The sequence below is a fragment of the Salminus brasiliensis genome, chromosome 12 (assembly GCF_030463535.1).
Source record: "Salminus brasiliensis chromosome 12, fSalBra1.hap2, whole genome shotgun sequence".
In the NCBI taxonomy this organism is placed as follows: domain Eukaryota; kingdom Metazoa; phylum Chordata; class Actinopteri; order Characiformes; family Bryconidae; genus Salminus; species Salminus brasiliensis.
Window position 1 is genome coordinate 1,556,279 of NC_132889.1, and position 22,040 is coordinate 1,578,318.

Below are 22,040 nucleotides of genomic sequence, written 5' to 3' on the forward strand. Positions count from 1 at the left end.
AGACCTGCTCTCGAGCTGTTCTGAAGGAAACCGGCCAGGTCAGAGCTCTACTTCGCTAATAATCAAATTTCCCAGAGTTCATTTTCCATTTCTTCACAAACACAAAGAGTTTTAAGTGAATTTTATTGAGTTTTATTAAATTTTCTTAGCAATTCTGACCCAGTTTACCAAAGCTACAATCCCCAGACAGACCCAGTAAGTGTACAGTAACTGACCCTCACCGGCCCAGTGTGTTTGTGCTTAATTTAGGATGTAACAGGACAAATATACGAACTTACTGGTTTAAATGATCAAACTTTAATGTTGCTATTTTACAAAATGTCAGTTCCAGACTGAGAAAATGAAAAGTGAGGATGGGTGATCAGTGATGGGGTGGTGAACTGTGGTGTGGTGTTTTTGATTACCCATATATCCTAAATTAGTCCCAAACATATGGCCACAAATATATAGATCAATATTCAGAACAATATTCAAATATAACTGAAACAGTCCTTTACTTCCAGCAGCTGTAAAAATAAACACCCTCAGGGCACCGATTACCTACGACTGCTGCACCCTGTGAAAAGTAGAAGATCATTGAGGAACTTTTGGAGGTTCTTCAGTTTGATCTAAGCCCATTCTGACCTAGATCCTGAACTGTGCCAATTCCAATCCTGACCAATTCTGATCTAGACTAATTCTAATTTAGGCTGGTTCTGATTTAGGATAATTCCAATCTAGGCTGATTCCAATGAAGGCCATTTCTGATCTAGGCCAATTCCTCTCCAGGCCAGTTTCAATCTTGAGCCTTTTTTAATCTAGGCTGATTCAGATCTTGGCTGTTTTTGATCTAAGCTCATTCTGATCTGATTCTGAATGATGTCAAATCTAGACTAATTCTAATTCAGGCTGGTTCTGATGTAGGATCATTTCAGTCTAGGTGGATTCTGATGAAGGTCAATTCTGATCTAGGCCAATTTCGATCTTGACCGATCCCAATCGAGGCTGATTCAGATCTTGGCCGATTTCGATTTAAGCCCATTATGAACTAGACTGATTCTGAACTGTGCCAATTCCAATCCTGACCAGTTCCGATCTAGACTAATTCTAATTTAGGCTGGTTCTGATGTAGGATAATTCCAATCTAGGCAGATTTCAATCTAACCTGATTCTGATGAAGGCCATTTCTGATCTAGGCCAATTCTTCTCAAGGCCAATATCGATCTTGACCGATCCTAATCTAGGCTGATTCAGATCCTGGCGGTTTTTGATCTAAGCTCATTCTGATCTGATTCTGAACTATTCAGATTTAGTCTAATTCTAATGTAGGCTGGTTTTGATGTCGGATAATTCCAATCTAGGTTTCAAGGAAACTTTTTTCTTCTAAAAAACTTTTTTTCTTGAAGGTTCCTCAAAGCACCCTAAGAGGTTCCTCCACAGTTTCAATTTGAAGAACCTTCAAAAGTTCCTCAAGGATCTTCTACTTTTAACAGTACTGTTCACAGGTAACAGTTCGGGGTGCCATACACTCTTAAAAATGAAGGTACTACTTTTCGTTCCTTGAAGAACCATGACCCTCAACTGCTAAACTCGTACATAAGTGGAACTCCCAACCCTGGACTATGAAGTGAAATCAGGTATTCGATCCTAATCTCTCTCCAGAACACCTGCTCTGTTAGTAGCACCACATTGCTCCTGTAATTGTCCCGCAAAACAGGTCCAAGGTTGAAGAGGTTCGCTCTAGCGGTGGGCTCTCCTAGACCTCTGCGCCATCCGCCGCTGGTTGAGAATTTTGGTGGTGGTGCGAAGCTTGCGCATGCGCAGCTGCCTCAGGCGCAGCTGGAGGTCCTTGGGAATTTTGCCACCCTTGGCCAGGATGTCCCGCAGCCGTTGCTTGGGGGTCTTGGTGAGGTAGAAGTCGCAGATGGTGGGGTAGTGCTCGTATTCCACCCTGCAGGAGCGGCTGGCAGGGAAGTAACCCTCTGCTGTCACGGTCATGTCGTAGTCGCCGGGGTTGAGCAGGCGCCAGTAGTCCCCATCGATTGCTGGACGGAAAGCAGGAACTTTGATTAGTTCTACATAAAGTGATCTCGCCATGCTCCGCCCACACACACATTCTTTTCTAGCAATTGATGCCTGATTGGATGAGTTTTAAAGAAGACTGGTGAAAAATCTAATTCAACCAAGAAATCGGCCAAGATCTGAATTCGGTTTCGGATCGGTCAAGATCGGAATTGTCCTAGATTGGAAACAGCCTAGATTGAAATTATCCGACATCAAAACCAGTCTAAATTAGAATTAGTCTAGATCAGAATAGTTCTGAATAAGTTCTGAATTCTAAATATTTAGAATAAGGTCTGAATCAGCCTAGATTGGATATCAGTCAAGATCAAAATTGGCCTACATCAGAATTGGCCTTTATCAGAATCTACCTAGATGGGAACTGACCTAGATTGGGAGCTACCAAAATCGAAATCAACTTAGATTGGAAATGGCTAAGATTGGAATTAGCCAAGATCGAAATTGACCTAGATCAGAATCGGTCAAGATTGGAATCAGTCTAGATCAAATTGGCCTTTATCTGAATCAGCCTACATTGGAATTATCCTACATCAGAACCATCCAAAATTAGAATTAGTCTAGATCTGAATAGTTCGGAATCAGCTCAGAATGGGATTAGATCAAAAACGGCCAAGATCTGAATCAGCCTAGATTAGGAATGGTCAAGATCAATATTGGCCTAGAGATGAATTGGCCTAAATCAGAAATGGCCTTCATCAGAATCAGGTTAGATTGGAATCTGGCTAGATTGAAATGATCCTACATCAGAACCATCCAAAATTAGAATTAGTCTAGATTGGAATTGGTCAGGGTGGAAGTTGACACAGTTCAGAATCAATCTAGATCAGAATTGGCTTAGATCAAAAAATGTCCTATATCAGAATTGGCCTTCATCAGGATCTTCCTAGATGGGAACTGGCCTAGATTGGAATCACCCAAAATGAAAATCGATTTGAATTGGAATCTACCAAGATCAAAATCAGCTTAGATTGGAATTGGCTAAGATTGAAATTGAGCCTAAATCAGAATCGCCCTAGATCGGAATGGGCCTAGAGTGTTCTAAGCAACTGCAACAATTGGTCCTGGCTGCGAGATCAGACAAGCTGCACAGATCAGCAGATCTTTTCTACAGTGTGTGAAGGTGCACCGTCGATGTTCTCCTCACCGGATCTGATGTGGTGGTCAATGTCGTCCACTTTGACGATGGCATCCGCAATACCAGCTTTAGTGTCTTTGTCCCTTATGACCCCTTTAATCCCTCTGTGCACCTGTGAGAGGTAGAGAGACACATCAGCGGCTGTTTTACAGTTGTGTGCAAAAGTTTGGACACCCCACGTGTTGTTGATTTTCTAAGAGCTCTGTGGAAGCTTTGGAATTCAGAGCTGAACATTACCTGCTCCATGTAGACCAGAAGAGACTCTTTGTTGTTCTCCCACTCGATGGGCAGTTCACTGGCGTGAGGGAATTTATCACAGGACAGCTCTACGGTCACCTCGAAGCAGTTAGTGTGCAGGTAGCTGAAGTCGTTCATACCTGAGAGGAGAATTGAGCAGGGCTGACTCGGTGGTGCTCAGACTGGATCTACAGCTTATTAACATGTAATAACACTGTTAACAACAACCTTGTACACACCAATCAGCCATAACATTAAGACCACCTGCTTATTATTGTATAGCTCCCCCCTCGTGCTGCCAAAACATCTCTGACCCCACAGGGTCAACTCCAAAGGTGTCCTGCTGTGGTATCTGGACACCTCCAGATGTTAGCAGTTGTAAGGTGGGACCTCCATGAGCATTAATGAGCCTTCAGTGCCCATCCACAGCGGACTACCCCCAGAGGCCTGAGCTGGTAAAGCAGGTAAACAGGGGTGATACTCACTGCCGGGCACCGTGTGCCAGTCGGCCCCGTTGATGATGTTGTTGTGCCGCATGAAGTCGTAGTTGTGGCATGGCCGGCGGTCCGGGTTGGACATGACGTGGTTGGTGCTGGCGTACACTGTGGCCAGCCAGCGGAAGAAGCTGTCGTCCGCAGTGGGGGTGAGCTCCCGCGGGGCCCAGTCCCGGGTCATGTCGAATGGATACGTCACCACCAGCTCCCCCCCGTGGAAATTAGCACTGAGCACGAAGGGGATGGCCTGCATCCAGCTGATCACTGCCCGAGTCTCAGGGGCCACCTTCCAGAGGGCGATTGATCAATAATCGATCAGGTTAATACATAAAATCGGTGGACAGGTAAGACAGACAGACTGGTAATGGGATATTGATTGTAATCGATCGGGTTTACCATAGTGCTAAGGTACTTAGATTGGACCGAGGGACTGCGATCGGGATCTGCTTCATAAACTAAATGGACAAAAGTATTGGGACACCTGCTCATTCATTGCTTCTTCTGAAATCAAGAGAATTAAAAAGAGCTGATCCTGCTTCTGTTGAACCTGTAAACTCTACTGTCCAGAGAAGAAGACTTTCTACTAGATTTCGAAGGAACATTGCTGTGAGGATTTGATTGCATTCAGCTACGGGATTGTTATTGAGGTCAGGATGTTGGATGGTTGATCACAACATATTTTAATCCCCAACTCATCCCACCACTACTCCACAGCTCAGTGCTAGGGGGGCTTTGTACCCCTCTTAGCCCACGTCTGGCATTATTAGGCAGCAATAGGGTCATGATGTTGATCTGCGAAGTGTGTGCGAATGCATTAGAAGGGGTGTCCACAAACATTTGGACATCGTATTTCAGAATCACTGCCTTTTCCATTATGACTACATTCATCTACATGGCTGAGGTGTGCACTGTTCTGTAAGTGATCTAAAGTGTGTTATTGATTAATTGATTGATTGATTGATCAGTTGATTGAGCATTCAGTAGCTGCTACTCACAAAGGCCTCCTCTGAAGTGTACTGTTCAGGGATGGGAAAGTAATGGTTGATGAGTTTGGACTTGTCCGTCTCCAGCTCGAGCGCTTTCCACATCACCGTGTTCAGATCAGCGAAGTTGTGGTTCATGTCGATTCCTTCAAAGCTGAAGCGCCCGAGAGCCCACCCGGACAACTCAGAGCCCTGAGGAGGACAAGATACCACACACGCTCATCCATCACGCTCACACTACAGCTTCAGATCCCCTGAGCCCTGAGCCCAAGTTGTAGGACATTCAGCACACAGCAGCACCTTCTTATAAGCAAACTCGTAGCCGTCCGGGTTCATGGAGGGCAGCAGGTGGATGCGAGTCTCCTTGACCAGCTGGATGATGCGCGGGTTGCCCCGTTTGTACTCCTGGCACATGTACTGCATCAGGTTCAGCATCAGCTCCCGGCCCAGCACCTCGTTCCCGTGAATGCCGGCCACATAGCGGAACTCGGGTTCACCTGCAGGGGGCAGCAGAGGGCTTTTGTTACACGCTGAGACAGATTTGGGTTCTTTAACATACATTTAGGTGGGCCAGTGGGTCAGAGCATGGTGGGCTGACCTGTACGGTGGGCTGGATGCACGAAAACAGCTAATCGCCAACGGGCCAATCACAGCAGGCAGTCACCTGGTTTATTTGCATTTTATAAGGTAGTTGAATTCCAGTCCAAACACACCAATATTCATTACTAACAACAATCATAATCGCATAATCACGATGGACAAAAGTATTGGGACACTTGCTTGTTTTCTTCTGAAATCAAGAGTATTAAAAAGCTGATCCTGCTTTTTGTTAGATTTCAAAGGAGCATTGCTGTGAGGATTGGATTGCATTCAGCAACAACAGACAGTTATCTGCTTCAGAAAATGCTATTCTATCAGTAATCATTCTCTACAGGGACTAGATAAGCTGTGTGTGTGCATTTGCACATCTGTGTCAGCAATAAGTGCAACTAGAAGTGACTGAATGCATTTTCAAGTCGTTACAAGACGTGTCCACAAATATATGGCCAAATCAGCCAATGGCAGTTACTAGATCTGACCTTTGAATGATCTATTAGGTTGGGCAGGCTACCGAAGAGACCCCCTCAGACCCCCTCAAGTCCATCATAACAATAACAGTATCGTCACATGGCCCACCCCTACACTCCCCAAAATAAGGGGGGAATCAGTTTTGCCCCAAGAACCTTCTGAAGTACCTTTATTTTAAGGAGTGTATGAAGCTCTAACACCCCTCACTGCTTCTACTGCAGTGCTTCAGCTCTCAGCTCTCGCAGGAGCAGCTAGTCGGGGTATTACGGTAAGGCTGGAGATGAGAGGCCCTCATGAAACACGACCTCTCACATCCAGCTCCTTCTTCTCAGCCTCCTCCTCTGACTGGGTCCTGCGCTAGCAGAGGGGTCTGAAATCTGGCACCTTCCCTAAAATGGTCCGGCCGCAAAAAACAACATTCCTCACAAAAATGGTAGGAAAACATCGGGAATGAAATCGGAAAAAAATACAAGCTTGAAGGGATATATATATATATATATGTATGTGTATGTTATTAAATATTCCTTAAAATAATTATGATCAGTATTAAAATAGCCTATTAAAAATAATCAATAATACAATATACAGGCCTGTGTAAAAGTTTAGGCTTTAAATGAAGTTTATTGTAATTTTTTTATTTAAAAAAAATTTTGTACATTTTTTATTAAAATGAAATTTCTATATTTACAGCAAGTGTAGTCTTGGAGGCACAGCTTCAAAGAAGTCTTATGTTTGATTCTTATGAGTACCCTGGTATTTCTCATATTTTCACACTCTAAAAACAAACCTGGCTAGTGCGCCCCCTTGTGGTTGAAAGTTTAGCTATTCTGCATCTCAATTGATGATGAAGTGGAGGGTTTTGTTTTGTTTTTTTGCTCTATTACATAGTAGGGGTGGGCAGCAACCTTCCCGATGTGGACGCTCACCTTGGTTGCCATGGCAACACACTACAGAAAACTCTTCTCACTGAATTTACATTAGCGTTTGTTTGTTTTTACATGTTAAATGTGAAGCCGCCACAGGTCTAGTGCCTTTGCTGGCTGGTTTTAGCATAATGTGTAGCTCCGCCCATCTCCTAATGTTTCAATGACAAACTAGCCCCGCCCAGCAGTTAGTTCTTCCTGTGCTGATATTGACCCATGTTTTATTTCAGTTTTAACCCTTACTCTGCTCTATCAGAGGCGGGGCTACACTTAGGAATGAAGTGATTGGCAGACAGCCTTGGCTGGAAGAGACCGGTCGTCTGCAGCAGGACCTGCATGGCGTCCTTTCTGTTCAGTACATGGAGGAGCTGAGTTCCATGAGCTGCACTTTTACTGTTGGAGCTGTTGTCCACTACTGAACAAACTGGGAATCCAGGGCGAAATCTGCTCTGCTTCTGCGCTGGAAGCTCAATGAAGGCGGTCTGAGACACTGAGGCTTGGTCTGGGAGAAGGGGGCGGGTCTACCAAATGAGTAGGGGAAGAGTCTGCCTCTGCCTTTGGTGTATACTACGCAGACTCTGGTTGCAAATTTGCCAACATGGCGGACAGTTGTGGCTTCATTGCTATTGTAGAACGGAATGGAATGGAACCACGGCGACCATGTTTTCTTACAGCTTTAAAAACGTCTCCCTAAGCCCCGCCTTCTTGTCATCACACCTGGTCTGTAGTATATGTACCAGCGTCGACATGCAGCCATTGGTCAAACTGCTTCAAGATCAAGATCAGCACAGTGGTTTCGTCTTAGTGGATCCAAGTGAATCATGTGGAGGTCCACAACTCCCTCATGTACTGGAGAACAAGTCGACCCATTCAGCACCTTCTGAATTGCAACCGGATGCTCCAGTTGAAGCAGCAGAGCCAGGGAACACCGGAGAAGGACTACAGAGGCCTTTGACCTCTGCTGCCCCGACCGCAGGATTGCCTCATAGTTGATAAGAAGCATGTGTCCGGCAGGCCTAGACAATGCGCCCCTGATTCACACACTGCAAGAAAAACCACATGGCGGTGACACACCAGAAAGGACGGGGCCATAAACACCCACAGATGTCTCCTCTCTTTTATCCTGTAGCCCTTGTTTACAACAGGGAATGGCTTCCACCACGGCTTATCAATCTGGGAGGCTAGACAGCCGGAATGAGGACGGAGTGTCAGCGTAATGGTGCGGATTAGGCCAAAGATGGATGTCAAGCAAGAGTTCACCGACACTAGAAGCCAATGGCCCGGACACGTGGCGAGAACCCAGCTAGGAACAGTCAATGCTTTGACTTCTATAATGGCATCTTCACATCCTTCACGCTCTAAAACATGGTGAGGATTTCTAATTTTGCTCCTCCAGTGTCAATAGATGGGCTTAACCTGCTTTTTGACACCTGAACACTGTTTGCTGAACACGAAATGCTTTACTTTACAATAGCCAGGAAAACTGATGAGCCTCAACCAGACCAGACCTGAACGGGTCAAGAGATTGAAGATAAGATAAGGCCAGATAAAGTGAAATGAGGGCTAAATTGAGAGGGTTTATGGCCTGGGCTGTGTTAGGAGTCTTTCTAATCCATGCCCATTCTCCACTGGGCACCTCCACTGTCTCTGCACTGGGCTCTGCCTTGGCACGGTTGACCTCAGGCCTCATTACGCGAGCTGGCACAGACACAGGCCAACCCTGACTAGGGAGATCTGATTGACCTCCACCTCACTGGCCAAAACCAACCTTGCGCTGTTCCAGAGTAAACACAGAGCTGATGGGAGGAGAGGGGGTGGATAGCCTCTGAAATCCACAGTGTTCACTGCGTGGAGCTGGGATTGTGGCCTAAGTGGCCTTCAGACACCCATGGCAGCTTTTATACCAAAAGCTGAATTAGGAAACAGTTGGCTGGTCAAATAAAGTCATAAAATCATAAGTGAGGTCTTCGCAAATGTTATGGACAGCCGAAACGGTGCAATTACTCAACGTCTCAGACCTTGATTAGTAGATCAGGCCTGAAGTTGTGGGCTAACACTCAGTTATCAACCATTGGACTGCATGCATAATCTAATCTGCATGCAAAAATCACGCTTGTCTCAAACCAAAGAGGAGATGTTGTAGACGCAGTACGCCAAGTAATGTTGGACTGCAGTTAGCACTATGCTAACGGATAGCATGAACAATCTTCATGGAAGAGTCATAAGAAGGAACTCTGCCTGCAAGCTCATCGTAAAACTCACAAAAGGTTTGAAGCAAGTTACAGAACATCAAGAGAAGCTTGTAGAGCCCACAGTCAGCAGCCAGATATGATTGGACAACGAACCGGCCTGGATTTCATGACAAGAACGCCATCTTTTCTGCTCTGATCCGAATCCCCTATTTTCGTGTGTCCCTGCTGCTTAAAAGTAGCTTTTGTTAAACGATTATGAAGCTAAATTCAGTCAGATTCCGTCTTACCCAGCTCGTGTTTGCCTGGGTTGTCTGAGATCTCCATCACGTACAGTTTGAGGCCCATGTAGCTCTTCCCGATGCTGTAGATGCGCGTGATGTCCGGACAGGCCTCGTGCACGGACCTCATGACCTGCCAAAGAGAGATACGATTAAAGCCGAGGAAGGTAAATAACTTCCTGGAAATTTACCAGCTCCAAACTCACTGACTGACCTCAAATCTAATATATCAGCCTAGTACACTATATGTCCAAATATTTGTGGACACCTCTTTTAATGATTTGTTCCCTATTGTTCTTTGGAATGATGGTGGTGGTGCTCCATCCAGTACTTTTAGGATGAGTTTGGAAGTTGGAGTCCAACATCCTGAACCTGAATGCAATCAAATCCTCACAGCAATGCTCCTCCAAAATCTAGTAGAAAGCCTTCTTCTCTGGACAGTAGAGACTGTTACTCCAACAGAAGCAGGATAAACTCTTTAAAAGCCTTGATTTCAGAAGGAATGCTGCACAGTAGAAATGTGCACCACCAGTCTTTTGAAGGCCTAGATTTGCCTTTCTTACCAGCATATGAGCAGTTCTCTCCAAGAGGTTGTTTTCTTGCTCTTTTAGATCACATCTCTGCTTCCACGGCTTCCCTGACTTGCCACTTCTCAGTGACGTTCTTAATGGGGAGAACATTTGGCTTATTTAGCATAAGACAAAGCAAGAGCGAGAGGGGAAGAGCTTATGAGGTCTTGCAGTTTGACCAAAGGACATAATCAACTTAAGAGGGTTTTGATGACCAATAACCATCATAGACCAAAGGAACCGGTCTAGACATGAAGTTAGAACTAGGTATTCTCGTCCTTCACAGGAGGAGCTTAGGAGCTTAGTTCTTCTGCCATTGGTTGTTGAGCTCTGTCTTGCTCTGCTGAATCCAAAGTGTACATCTATGTAAAGATTTACCATTTTCATCAAGTTCAGAGAACCTTTTTTCCTACATAGGGTCCTGAAACGGTAAAACCATAACCATCAGCCAGAAGAACACAGGCACTGGGCACTTTCTGTACATCCTTCCAGTAGATCATTTCTGTAAGACAGTATACAGTGCATGGAAAGAATCTGGAGTGTATATACACCTGTTTACCCATGAACCTGTGTTAATAGAGTCACCGTTTAGGAATAGGGTCTGCGGTAGAGTCGCCCCCCTGTGGCCCACTGGCTAGCGTTTATTTACAGAAGAGCCCAGAGTAATATTTGCTTTCTGGTGAGTGTGGCAAACCTCAGCCCACACAAGCCAAGGCTTACAGACACACCGTGAAGTCCAACTTGGCCTGACTTGCACACTTACACCCTTCATCTTCATCAGGCAGCCGCCACAGGCTTCCGCAGAAGAACGTCTTTCAGTAGAGAATTCACGTCTCTTAGGAACCTTAATATTGCCTCTTTCATCATTCTAGAGGCCTTCTAGAGGTCAAGAAAGCTTAAGCCTGGTTCAACAACTGAGTTGGATCAATTCCAGATCTCCTCGGGAAACATCATACCTTCCTCAGTTCTTTGTAGTTGTGATGCCTGAAGTCCAGCTTGTCCTGCGTGACCGCCGGTGCCTGCCACTGGTAGATGTTGTTGGGATCTAAAGGGAGTTACAAAGGTCAGTTAGAAAGGTCACTATGTCTTCATGTACATATAATCTCTGTTGATTTACTTTCATTCCCAGTCAAAGCAGCCACTAAGTGCAAGTTCTTCATAGTTCAGAAGATCTTTCTGAGGAGATCAGATAGAAGAAACCCGGGGGACCACCCATACTACCGACAACTTAGCATGATGGACTTGGACTTATAAGACTTATAAGACTGAACTTTGGAGGTGTGGAAAAACCTCCCCGAAGATTTCAGAACACCCACCACCTTGTTTAACAGATAAGGTGGTATGATTTATATCATGGGCAGGAGGTGAGGAAAGATCTTTCTGCAGAATTTTAGAACACACCCTCCACCATGTTTAACAGATGAGGTGGTACGCTTCGGATCTTGGGCAGGAGGTGAGGAAAGCTTGCAGATTTCAGCTGAAACACTGAAAGTGAGTCTCCTGAAAATTACTTGTACTTAATGGCCTTTTTGATGGTAAATGAAGTAAATGGTGGTGCTCTCTGAAGGTGGAAAAATATGTGAATTGATGTATTTACTACTCCAGTGGCTGCTTATTCATGGTGTTATGCTGTATGAATTTGGCTCAGCTAGTGCCGTACAGTACCTGGGAGAGCACAGCCCAGCACCTCTGCTCGGAGGCAGATGGTTCCGTTCTTGAACCAGGTCTGAGGGTTGATCCGAATGTAGCGCGCCACCGTGGACTCGGGGAAGTCGCCCAGCACCGGGGTTTCAGTGTCCTGGTTCCCCTCAAACACCTGTTAGCACCAAAGATCACATTCATCGGACCCCTCCGGCTCAACTAGCCCAAATGGCTTTTGGCTCAGCAGCATTTGGCAGGGGTTTTTGAGTGTGCCAGTGTATGCCGCGTGGGCAAACTGAAAGCTGGCATTGAGTACACAGCAGCGGGCAGGCCATTCTTTCCAGAAGAGCCACTTAACCCTGCCAACTGCTGCCAACAGCTGCCTCCAGTCTCTAATAGAGCCTCGAGTGTGCTGCCAGGGGGTCCCAGGCCCGCCAAATGATGGGGATGATACAGCGTCGTGGGGACGCCAGAGCTGATGTCCAACATCAGCAGCGTCCAGTCAGCCCTACTGTGCCGGCCAGGGCCCTGCCTTCAGCCTTGTGATGCGGAAACACTTCTGCATCTGTAGTTTACATTCAGTTTTCCACAGACCATAATTTTGAGACGTTTCCCTGAACTTGGAGAAGAACTGAAAACCCACTGACTTGAAACTTATACCAGAGGTTAATGAATCATCTTTCTGAGCTCATTTGCTTTGATGGTCTTCAGAAAATCCAGCACATTTACATCTACATTTATATATGCAGTTTAGCCCCGCCCATTCATGCTGGTTATAAGGAGTCCCGTTTTGGCCTGGACTGCTTCAGGCCCTGAGCAGGACGCCATACATCAATCTTACAGGCAGTGTTTACAGGGGCAAGCCTTACCGCCTCTTGCGTCCCATTCATACAAGGCTTCCAGCTTATGGAGTCATTGCTGAACTGCACCTTGAAGGATTCGACCCAATTCCAGCTAAAGGTTTGGCAAAAAAGTGAAAAAATAAATACATATAATAATTGTAACCTCGCTGACAACATTACTTACTTACAGTGTTCGTTTTTGCCATACTTTACCTCCAGAGAGAAGTGCGGCCCTGTATGATGACCCCTGTGAATCGAGTAGCCCTCAAGGCATCCACTTGCAGCCACTGGTTTTTATCCTCATGCAAAGCACACCAGGCTCCATCGTAAATATCCCCATCCTCAATACCAGACTGCATGATTTCACACACACACAAACACAACAGCAGCCGTGTTAGCAGGGTAAGCCTCGCTGATGTGCTGCATGCATACGGATGTTAGCAGTGTAAGCCTTGCCTGTATGTTGAGTCGTCCACGGTGAGGTCCCAGGCCACGGCGCTGGTGGGACGATGCCTGCAACTGGGAGTCCTTCACCCGCAAACTCTCCAGACCCAGCGGGGGGCACTCTGAGGCAGAGGTTGACACAGAACACGGTGCAGATAGTCAACTTTAATGGACACTCCAAGGTTGAGGGATGGAGAAAGAGAAATGGTGTGGATGGGTGGAAGAACAAGATGAGTGGTCTGATGGTCGGAGGAATACTGGTGGACCGTAATGGTGGACCAGAGTGCTCAGGTTAGTCGTACTGGAGCAAGCTTGGTCCAGCTCAGAGTAGGGTATGCTGCCTTTTGACCATGATGGTTTAGATGGCATCCCAGCATGACCAACCTGACCAAGCTAGTCAACCAGTAAGACCAAACTTTTTGACCATCATGACCAAGCCAGTGTTAGTGGGGTGGGACTGCAGCAACCTAACCTACTTCCTTTCAGAGACCCAACCACACTCATCAGGATCACAAATTCCCAACAAGGAAGATCCTGTACTGTGTGTCGGAATATCAGACGAGCATTGTGACATGTGCTTTCAGAGGGAATTCCCACCAAACCCACCAAACCCAATCTGCACATCTGCAGGACAGACTGGTGGCTATTGTTAGAGTTCAGCTCGGTCCATCTCTTCTACAAACACACCCTCCCTCACCCTGCATTCTCCGGGCTACAACAGCGTAACACTTTCTCACTTCTGAATCCCACTGGACCTGTAGTCTGGTGTCTTCTGTCCTGAGCGAGCTGTCCTGCATGAATATGAGATGGATGAGTCATTTCCTTCCAGTTAAGCCGAATGGTTTAGGGATCTCATGACCTGCCAAAGCTTTTAGACCAATAGAAATCTTTGTGGCAGATTTCCTGACGTCTTGGCAAAGCAAAATTCATTAATTCAAAATCTTTTGCATAATCTTCATAGAAAAGCATTGCTGGTCGAATGGAGGACGCTCTGGAGGAGCTGTACAAAAGCCACCATGCTCAACTGTAAGTTTGGACTAGAGAGGTACAAATCCCCTAGGATCCTCCCTCCAGTACCTTTGGGATCCAGATATCTGACCTAATGTTCTTCTGGTGGCAGAACCAATCGGAACTATGTACCAGATGCAAACGGGTTTTCCCCATCTCAGATAAGTCAAAGCAGTCATGTGACACCTGGAGCAGATAGCTTCCACATGTGAGGCTGGCTGCACCAGAGTCCGCTTGAAACGGACCTCTGACCACTGATTGCAAGGGGATTCGAGATTGGCTTTCACACTTGACCAAACATACGGAACTATCAGCTCTGTAAGCGCACCCTCATGGACAGCTGTACATATGCATTTCTGGACAAGCTGAGAGCTGCAGAAGCTTGATCTGAAGGTGGAGCAGCATGTGGACTGTGGAGGCGGTAGAGTAATACTACAGGATTTTACACTAATATGACTCTATGGGTTCTGCAGCGTTACACAGCAGCAGTTCTGGAGAGAGGTTCTCCTCCTGCAGCTCCACCACCAAAGCTCCATAGTGCAGTAGCAGCAGCAGCGTTCCGGCCCGGAGTGGGAATGATGGAGACGCCATTTTCCCCCTGTTCCAGCCAGTGGAGCATCAGCATGATCCTGAAGCTGCTGGTTGAAGGGAGAATAGCTGCAGACTGTTGCTTTAAACTCTTACAAAGTGCAGTTTGACTGGAGTGCCTGTAAGCCAGCGCTGGGAATGTGTAACTGTGAAAAATGTGACCATGTGAACCCCCCACCCCTTACTTCAGCTGCCTCAGGCACTCTCACTGAAGTGAACTTTCCCCCTTTCTCTGTTTATACACACACACACATTCTGACACACATACACACACACACACACACACACATACTTCCTCTTCCAGCCTTGAAACTACAACACCCCACTTCCAGCCCAGAGAATGCACCCGAGGCCCCTTTCAGAGGAAGTGTCCGGGACAGGCGGTGAGCGAGACGAGGAGCAGGGAAAGGGAGTTAATGGGGTCTGTGTTGTTGCACCAGAGATAAAGAGAGATAGAGAGAGGGAGAACGAGAGAGAGAGAGAGAGAGAGTGAGGAAAGTGTAAACCACAAAGATTATAAAGTATATAGTTGGGGTGGGGGGAGGCCAGACAAAAAAGAGGGGGCTCCCTGTGGTCCTGTCCAGTTCAGAGAAGCAAACTAGAGAAAAGCTGCTCTACAGAAAGGGGGTCGGCAGACAAAGCGCACTGCAGCGGACAGGAAATACTGCAGATAGATGGCCAAACCAGTCGGCATGTGTGTGCTTTACTCAAAAACAGTGCATTCAGCCCTTTAAAAGGTCGGCAGATTCGTCTGGATTACAAATGATACTTATAAAGATTACACAGACGGTTCCAGACAGTGTTTATACTGCAGAGCAGTCCGAGCTCCAAGTCAGAATTCATTATTTGTCAGCAATGAAGAGCTGAAAACTGCTGCTTCCACAAGTATTCAACCCCTTCAGACTAGGGTTCTGTAGCCTCAGTGGCGACGGCAGGAATGAATTTAATAGTACGCACAAGCCCTGCCCGGTATGTAGGCTACCTGTAAGGTTCTCTTTTGCATGTTATTGATACAACAGCAGCATTAAACTCTGACCTTCAAAACTCAGCCTGTGAGAAGACTAAGCAGCCAATGAACTAGTATCACTACCTATTTGAAGTTCATTCATCATCTCCTTGTTAATTTGCTGATTTCCAAGATAAGCTAAGTCTGACATTGCCAACAATCATGTCCTATAGCTAGTGACATTAACGCCAATCATCAGCCTTCAAATGTGTTTGTGGAGGGTCTAGACACAAAACAGGGGCCAAATACTTATATAAACAGCATGTGACAAGGGACAAAATGCCAGAAAGTCTATTTTTTGTAATCCAGACAAATCTGATGACTTTAGATGGATTAAATACTTCTGCAAGGCAAGCTATCCAAAAATCTGTATAGTAGACTCTCCTTTGAAATCTAAATTTCTCAGAGGAGAGTGTCAGCGAGGCCTGGAGAAGAGCGAATGCTAAATGCTGGCTATGACCACCGGTAAAGTGGACTGTATACAGTATGGCAGATGCGAGCAGGCCCATATTGTATACAACACACACTCTTCATACATACGGTCTACTGGTTTCTTGGCTTTCCCTGGAGCTGACGATGTTCCAGTCTTTCTGGGTTTGGATTTTCCTGGTGTGGTCTTTGGTGTCAGGATTTTCTTCTGCACTTTTTTAGCCTTCTTCCCTACCTTCCCAGACGAGCTTCTCACTAGCTTAGCTATAAAAGGGGCAGACCGACTAATGAGTGGACAGAAAGAGAACCAAATGTGGCTCTTCTCTAATATAACTCCAAAGAACCTGTTAGACACCTTTATTTTTGAGAATGTTCTAAAATATTCTCTTAATAAATATAATGTACTGATGTGAAGGAACTTGTTACTATACCACAATATACTATACTATACTGTACTCCACTATACCATACAATACTATACTATACTATACAATACCATACTATACCATACCATACCATACAATACTATACTATACTTTACTATACTATACAATGCCATACTATACCATACCATACCATACTATACTATACTATACTATACCATACCATACTTTACTATATTGTACTATTCTATACTATACTATACTATACCATACAATACTATACTTTGCAATACTATACTTTACTATACTGTACTATACTATACTATACCATACAGTACCATACAATACCATACTATACAATACTATACTGCACTATAAAGTGTTATACTATACAATACTAAACTAAATAAAATGTGTCCATGGTTGTGACATCACAACCATTATAAATTTAAAATGGGATTTCCAGCTTAACACTTAAATATTTTAACTGTTTAAACTGTTTTACCCACTGTTTTTAAATAAGAATGGAAATGTTTGATTTCCATGATATTGGCTCTTTAAAGTAAATTACAGTATAACAGTTACTATTGGTTGCTTATCCACCCTAGTATAAACCCATTACCCGGAGATATCCCTCCTGAGATGCCTCGTAGGGGATTGAATGTAGCCCCTGTTACGTCTGGCATGTGTCTGTATTGTGTGTTATGGCTTAGCTTTGTGTAAGTGTAGGACGTGGCAACTAGGCACCAAGCTATGGAAAAATATCTGTGGGCGAGTTAGAGAGCGTTTATGGATGATTTGCTGACTCAACACAAAATCCACTCTCACATCTGGAGCTGATATTTTGATGACCCAATTACTCTGACCTGGTATACGGTACAGGAAAGGCTCTATGCAGACCACCAGGAGACATGCTAACTGCTGTACTGCAGAAAAAGGGTTTACTTCACTCTAATGGAAAATTACTTTAGGTCTTAAGTTATCTTGCTGTAGCAGAACCTCGTATTTCTGATACCTGTGTGTGAAATGATGGAGGTTTTAATGTGGCAGCAATAGTATGTATGGTACTCATGACCATACAATTTAAAGGAAAAGGGAAATTTCACAGATTTTTCAAAATTCCTTCGTAATTAAATGTTGAAGATGAAAACCAGAGTTCTGAGAAGAGTTTGGCTCTAGAACCTGCTTTTAAAATCGCATATGATTAAAATGGTGGAGGGATACATGCTGCAGGACGTTATGCGGCAAAAAATAGTGCCTAATGAAAACTATTGTTCTACAGATTTTCCACTGATTCCACAGATGTTACCATCATTAACATATTAGATATAAAACTCAGAAGGGTCACGGGTGGGTTTGGATAGTAAATAGATTGGCCATATTTGTGTTGTGGTCATGAAGACGCCTGATTCCATTCACCACCACTGTAAAACAAATCTGATTTGTACACTGTGAACTTTTCACCTTACAGGTTTCTCTTTGTACTAACAGCTGGATCGTTTAGTGTACACCAAGATCTGGTCTCTCCCCCTCCATAATACCCTTCATATTAGTCAGCCAGGAGTGTCTGTGGTTTTTATAGGGCCTTTGAGTCCTTTGGAGGTAATTAGTGAAGGCTGGATACAATCTGGAGCTCTGTTTTCCCAAAAGCACTATAGTGTTTACTCCACTGTAAGTGCAAAGACAGAGCCTGTAGATTGATAACTAGGCATCTTGGGGTGGTGGGGCTTGGGTTTTGCTACAGTGGACAGTATGACTATGACATTCTTCACCATTCAGTCATACGGCATGAATACTTGGGGGTAGTTAGAAATGCAGGAGTCTGGAGGCGGCAATTCAACTATAATGAAATACATATTTTGATACCCTTTCATACCCTTACAATCTAAACCCTTCTGCACCCATAACAGCAAGGTTACACCCATCTATACCCATACCCACCCATAAATCACAAATCTATACCCACACCATCCATACCCATACCATTCATACCCATCTGTAAGCGTACCAACCCATACCATCACTAGTTTATACACTTAGTCATCTATACATCACCAATCTATACCCATACCCAACCATATATCCCCAATCTATACCCATAGCATCCATACCCATCTGTAAGCGTACCAATCCATACCATCACCAATCCATACCCTTACTCATCAAAAAATCACCATATACCCATACCATCCATACCCATCTAAACACATACCCTTTACAGTCCATACCCTTACAATCCATACCCATCTAAACTCATCCTATACTCATTACCTTACAATCCATACCTTTATAATCCATACCATTACACTCCATACCCTTACAATCTATACCCTTACAATCCATACCACTACACTCCATACCATTACACTCCATACCCTTACAATCTATACCCTTACAATCCATACCATTACACTCCATACCCTTACAATCCATACCCTTACAATCCATACCCATCTAAACTCATCCAATACTCACAACCTTACAATCCATACCATTACACTCCATACCCTTACAATCCATACCCTTACAATCCATACCCTTACAATCCATACCACTACACTCCATACCCTTACAATCCATACCCTTACAATCCATACCCTTACAATCCATACCACTACACTCCATACCCTTACAATCCATACCCTTACAATCCATACCACTACACTCCATACCCTTACAATCCATACCCTTACAATCCATACCACTACACTCCATACCCTTACAATCCATACCCATACAATCCATACCCATCCATACTGATACTGCATCTCTATATCAGCTGCTCTACTACAGACTGTGTTTGTTGTGGATCTGAGCCCTTGGCTTAGCCTGAGTAGAGACAGACACTCACTCTCTGACCCTGGGTGACCTTGCTGCCTGGTATCTAGTGTTATACAGTGCTACATAGCAGTGTTTACTACAGTATAACTCATCACATGGACATGCACACTTCCACACATCTGTACATTGAACTACGCTACTCTATTAGCCCTGAAGTCCAGACTTCTGCTCACGCTCTGTGGAAAATCACCACACAGTAGAGTGATTATGGCCTCTGTTAGCCCCTGTTCAGAGCGCAAACCTCACTCTGCCCTAGCTGGCTCTGGACACAGGAAGAGGCGACTTTACAGTGTTTGAATAAGCCCAGAATTATGGAGGAGGTCCTCACAAAGAGACCCCTCACTCTCAGCAGGACCCTTCATGCAGCGGAATGGCATTAATCAGTGATAAATCAGTAATTATTTAAACTAAATATGGCCCAAAAATCAATACTTTGCTCGTTGTCTGCTCTAATAAAATGATTAAAAAGTGTAAAATTAATTAAAAAAATGAATAAATGATTAACAAATAAAAAAAACATAATTTATGTTTTTATAAAAACCTAAAAACACGATTATTATTTACAGTCATAGCTGCATATTTTTGTGTACTTTTGCATATTTGTGAATAATATATCACCGTCTCCAACATTTCACTGATTACTACAACATTACCGAACTTTTTAAAGGTAAAGATTTATTCAGTGTCATTACCGCTTATACCGCTCATATCGTAACGGCAATATTTTACCCCCAAACATTTTACGTTAACTTTATTTATATTTATTTAAATGCCCATCTTAAAGCAAATTCCATGATCTGGAGTCTAAAAGTGAAAATTGTCATTACCGCAACACCGTCATTACCGACGCAGAACTGTTGGTTACGGTAATGACAGGTGTTCAGTTTTCGGTATCTTTATTAACTGGTTCGAAATTAAATTTACATGCAAAATAAACATCCGTAGACTAATTACCACAGTGTTTCAGTCAACGCAGTCGTACGATGCTACTGGAGAATAAACAGAAAAATGTGAAAAAGTAAGTGAACCCCTTTGGGATGACCTGGATTTCTGCACTAGATACATATAAAACAGTTTAATTATAAATAAGCCTAATCTTTACATATGTTTACGTAAACATTGATGTAATTGACATAATTAAACCAAATTACTGCAAATTTTAAAAGAATCAAATCCTCAAATACTCCCTTTAACAAAAGCGTGCTCTCAAAATCCTCACTTTCATTTATTTCTACAGAATTTCATTGATTACTTTGTTTACTTTGTGGTATTTGGTGGTTTTACCTAATGTGGGCGGCTCATTGTCTCTAATCCACTTCTGCTCACTCTTCTCGCTCAGGTCCTCAGTCTTGAAGCTGACCGGTGTGGTCAGCCGAGCAGCTTTTGTTGTAGTTCTGACCGTTGGTCCTGCAGTGCTTGGGGTAAAACCAGTGGTCTTTCCAGGAGCCACTCTCCTGCCTGTTGGAGTCGGTCTCGCACTGAAGCGTGGAGCTGCTTCTGTCTGATTAGGTGAGGAACTGTATGGAGTGGTTGGAGCAGATTCAGTATCTGCAGCAGTTGTGCTCCTCACCCCAACCAGGACAGCTATGAGAAACAGGAGAGTCCCGCGTGATGCCATGACCAGCCTCACAGTCCGCACTGCTGCCCTCAGTCCTGCAGCCGCCTGCATTTATTTTTCCCCCTGTGCAGTTTCAGAGCCAGACCAGGCCACAGTACATGGAGTAGAGGGACGGCAGAAAGCACAGCCGAGCTCCCAGCAGCAGATCTCACACCAGATCAGACCAGATCAGACACTGTTATTGTTGCAATAGCCTGTTTATTTAAGGCTGATTCATAGGCATAATCCCCGAGAAGTAAATAAACAACAGAACAATAATATTATCCTCTTACAAAGGAAAACAGTCTGTCTACACATTATAGACTACACAAACAACAACAACAACAATAATAATAACTATATATTTACTTTAAATCTTATATCTTACTTAATATAATTAATGATATAATTTATTGTAGACATACATTATAAGTTCATATTATTATTATTATTATTATTTTTATTATATAGTAAACATTAATATATACTATAATTAATTAATTTATATATAATTCCATTAATTGATCTTACTTAACATAATTAATATACATATGTAATTGGTTATAATAAAACCAATAATATATTTCTATATTTTTGTAATAAATTAGTTTAGTAATAATAGTTTGAGATCAGTTCTTGTTTTTGGTATTTTTTTAAATTGGTATTAAAAAAAACATAATTTCATTAAAATAATATATATATTATTTATATATATAATTATTGTACTAATTAATATACATATGTAACTGGATAATAATATAACCAATAATATATTTTCTTTTTAGTAATACATTAATTTAGTATTAAATTTAGTAAAAATAGTTTGGTTTCTTTCTTCTTGTTCTTTAAATTATTTAAAAAAAAAGGATTTTTAAATTGGTATAATAATAATAATAATAATAATAATAATAATAATAATGTTTAGTCTTTCTATTTTTCTTCTTATTATTCTTCTTATTATTATTATAACTTTATTATACAACAAGTAAGAAATCAATAATCTATACAATGTATAAAAAATCAAATACAGTAAAATTGTAATTATTAAACTTTTGTTTAAATAAATGTTTAATCATGCAGATTACATTCACACACTCACACACTCACACTGTTCTGTGATGATACACACACTCATATTTTCGAGCCCTGCAGGAAGTCAAACTCGAATCCGAATAAGTTGGTACAGCACGCCATCTAGTGCCCACGATGGTGCATTGCATCCTGGGACACTTCAGGAGAGTGTGTGCTGCCAAACCCTGCGGTCCAGTTACAGCCTTAACCTAACACACCTGGTCCACATCTGTTTCTCTCTCTCTCTCTC

The 22,040-nt window shown here is 43.5% G+C and overlaps 1 protein-coding gene across 1 annotated transcript; it reads right to left on the minus strand.

The window, feature by feature from the left end:
- Positions 1 to 274: 274 nt before the first annotated feature.
- On the minus strand, positions 275 to 20,784 carry cpxm1b (carboxypeptidase X (M14 family), member 1b). Its single transcript, XM_072693410.1, has 13 exons — positions 20,407 to 20,784; positions 12,880 to 12,989; positions 12,637 to 12,776; positions 12,451 to 12,535; positions 11,606 to 11,756; positions 10,897 to 10,985; positions 9,381 to 9,504; positions 5,211 to 5,407; positions 4,923 to 5,102; positions 3,919 to 4,213; positions 3,434 to 3,573; positions 3,206 to 3,308; positions 275 to 2,024 (listed from the first exon to the last, which is right to left on the minus strand). The coding sequence occupies exons 1-13, from the start codon at positions 20,738 to 20,740 to the stop codon at positions 1,720 to 1,722; spliced, it is 2,253 nt and encodes a 750-aa protein (XP_072549511.1). The 5' UTR covers positions 20,741 to 20,784; the 3' UTR covers positions 275 to 1,719.
- Positions 20,785 to 22,040: the final 1,256 nt, after the last annotated feature.

What these genes read in the sequence shown, in the direction of transcription:
- cpxm1b (XM_072693410.1), bottom strand. Translation starts at nt 20,740, where the DNA reads ATGGCATCACGCGGGACTCTCCTGTTTCTCATAGCTGTCCTGGTTGGG. An exon ending in GTGGACGACTCAACATACAG is followed by an intron (nt 12,777 to 12,879) that starts GCAAGGCTTACA and finishes GAAATCATGCAG; the next exon opens with TCTGGTATTGAGGATGGGGA. An exon ending in CCCAGGCAAACACGAGCTGG is followed by an intron (nt 5,408 to 9,380) that starts GTAAGACGGAAT and finishes TGCCCCCTGCAG; the next exon opens with GTGAACCCGAGTTCCGCTAT.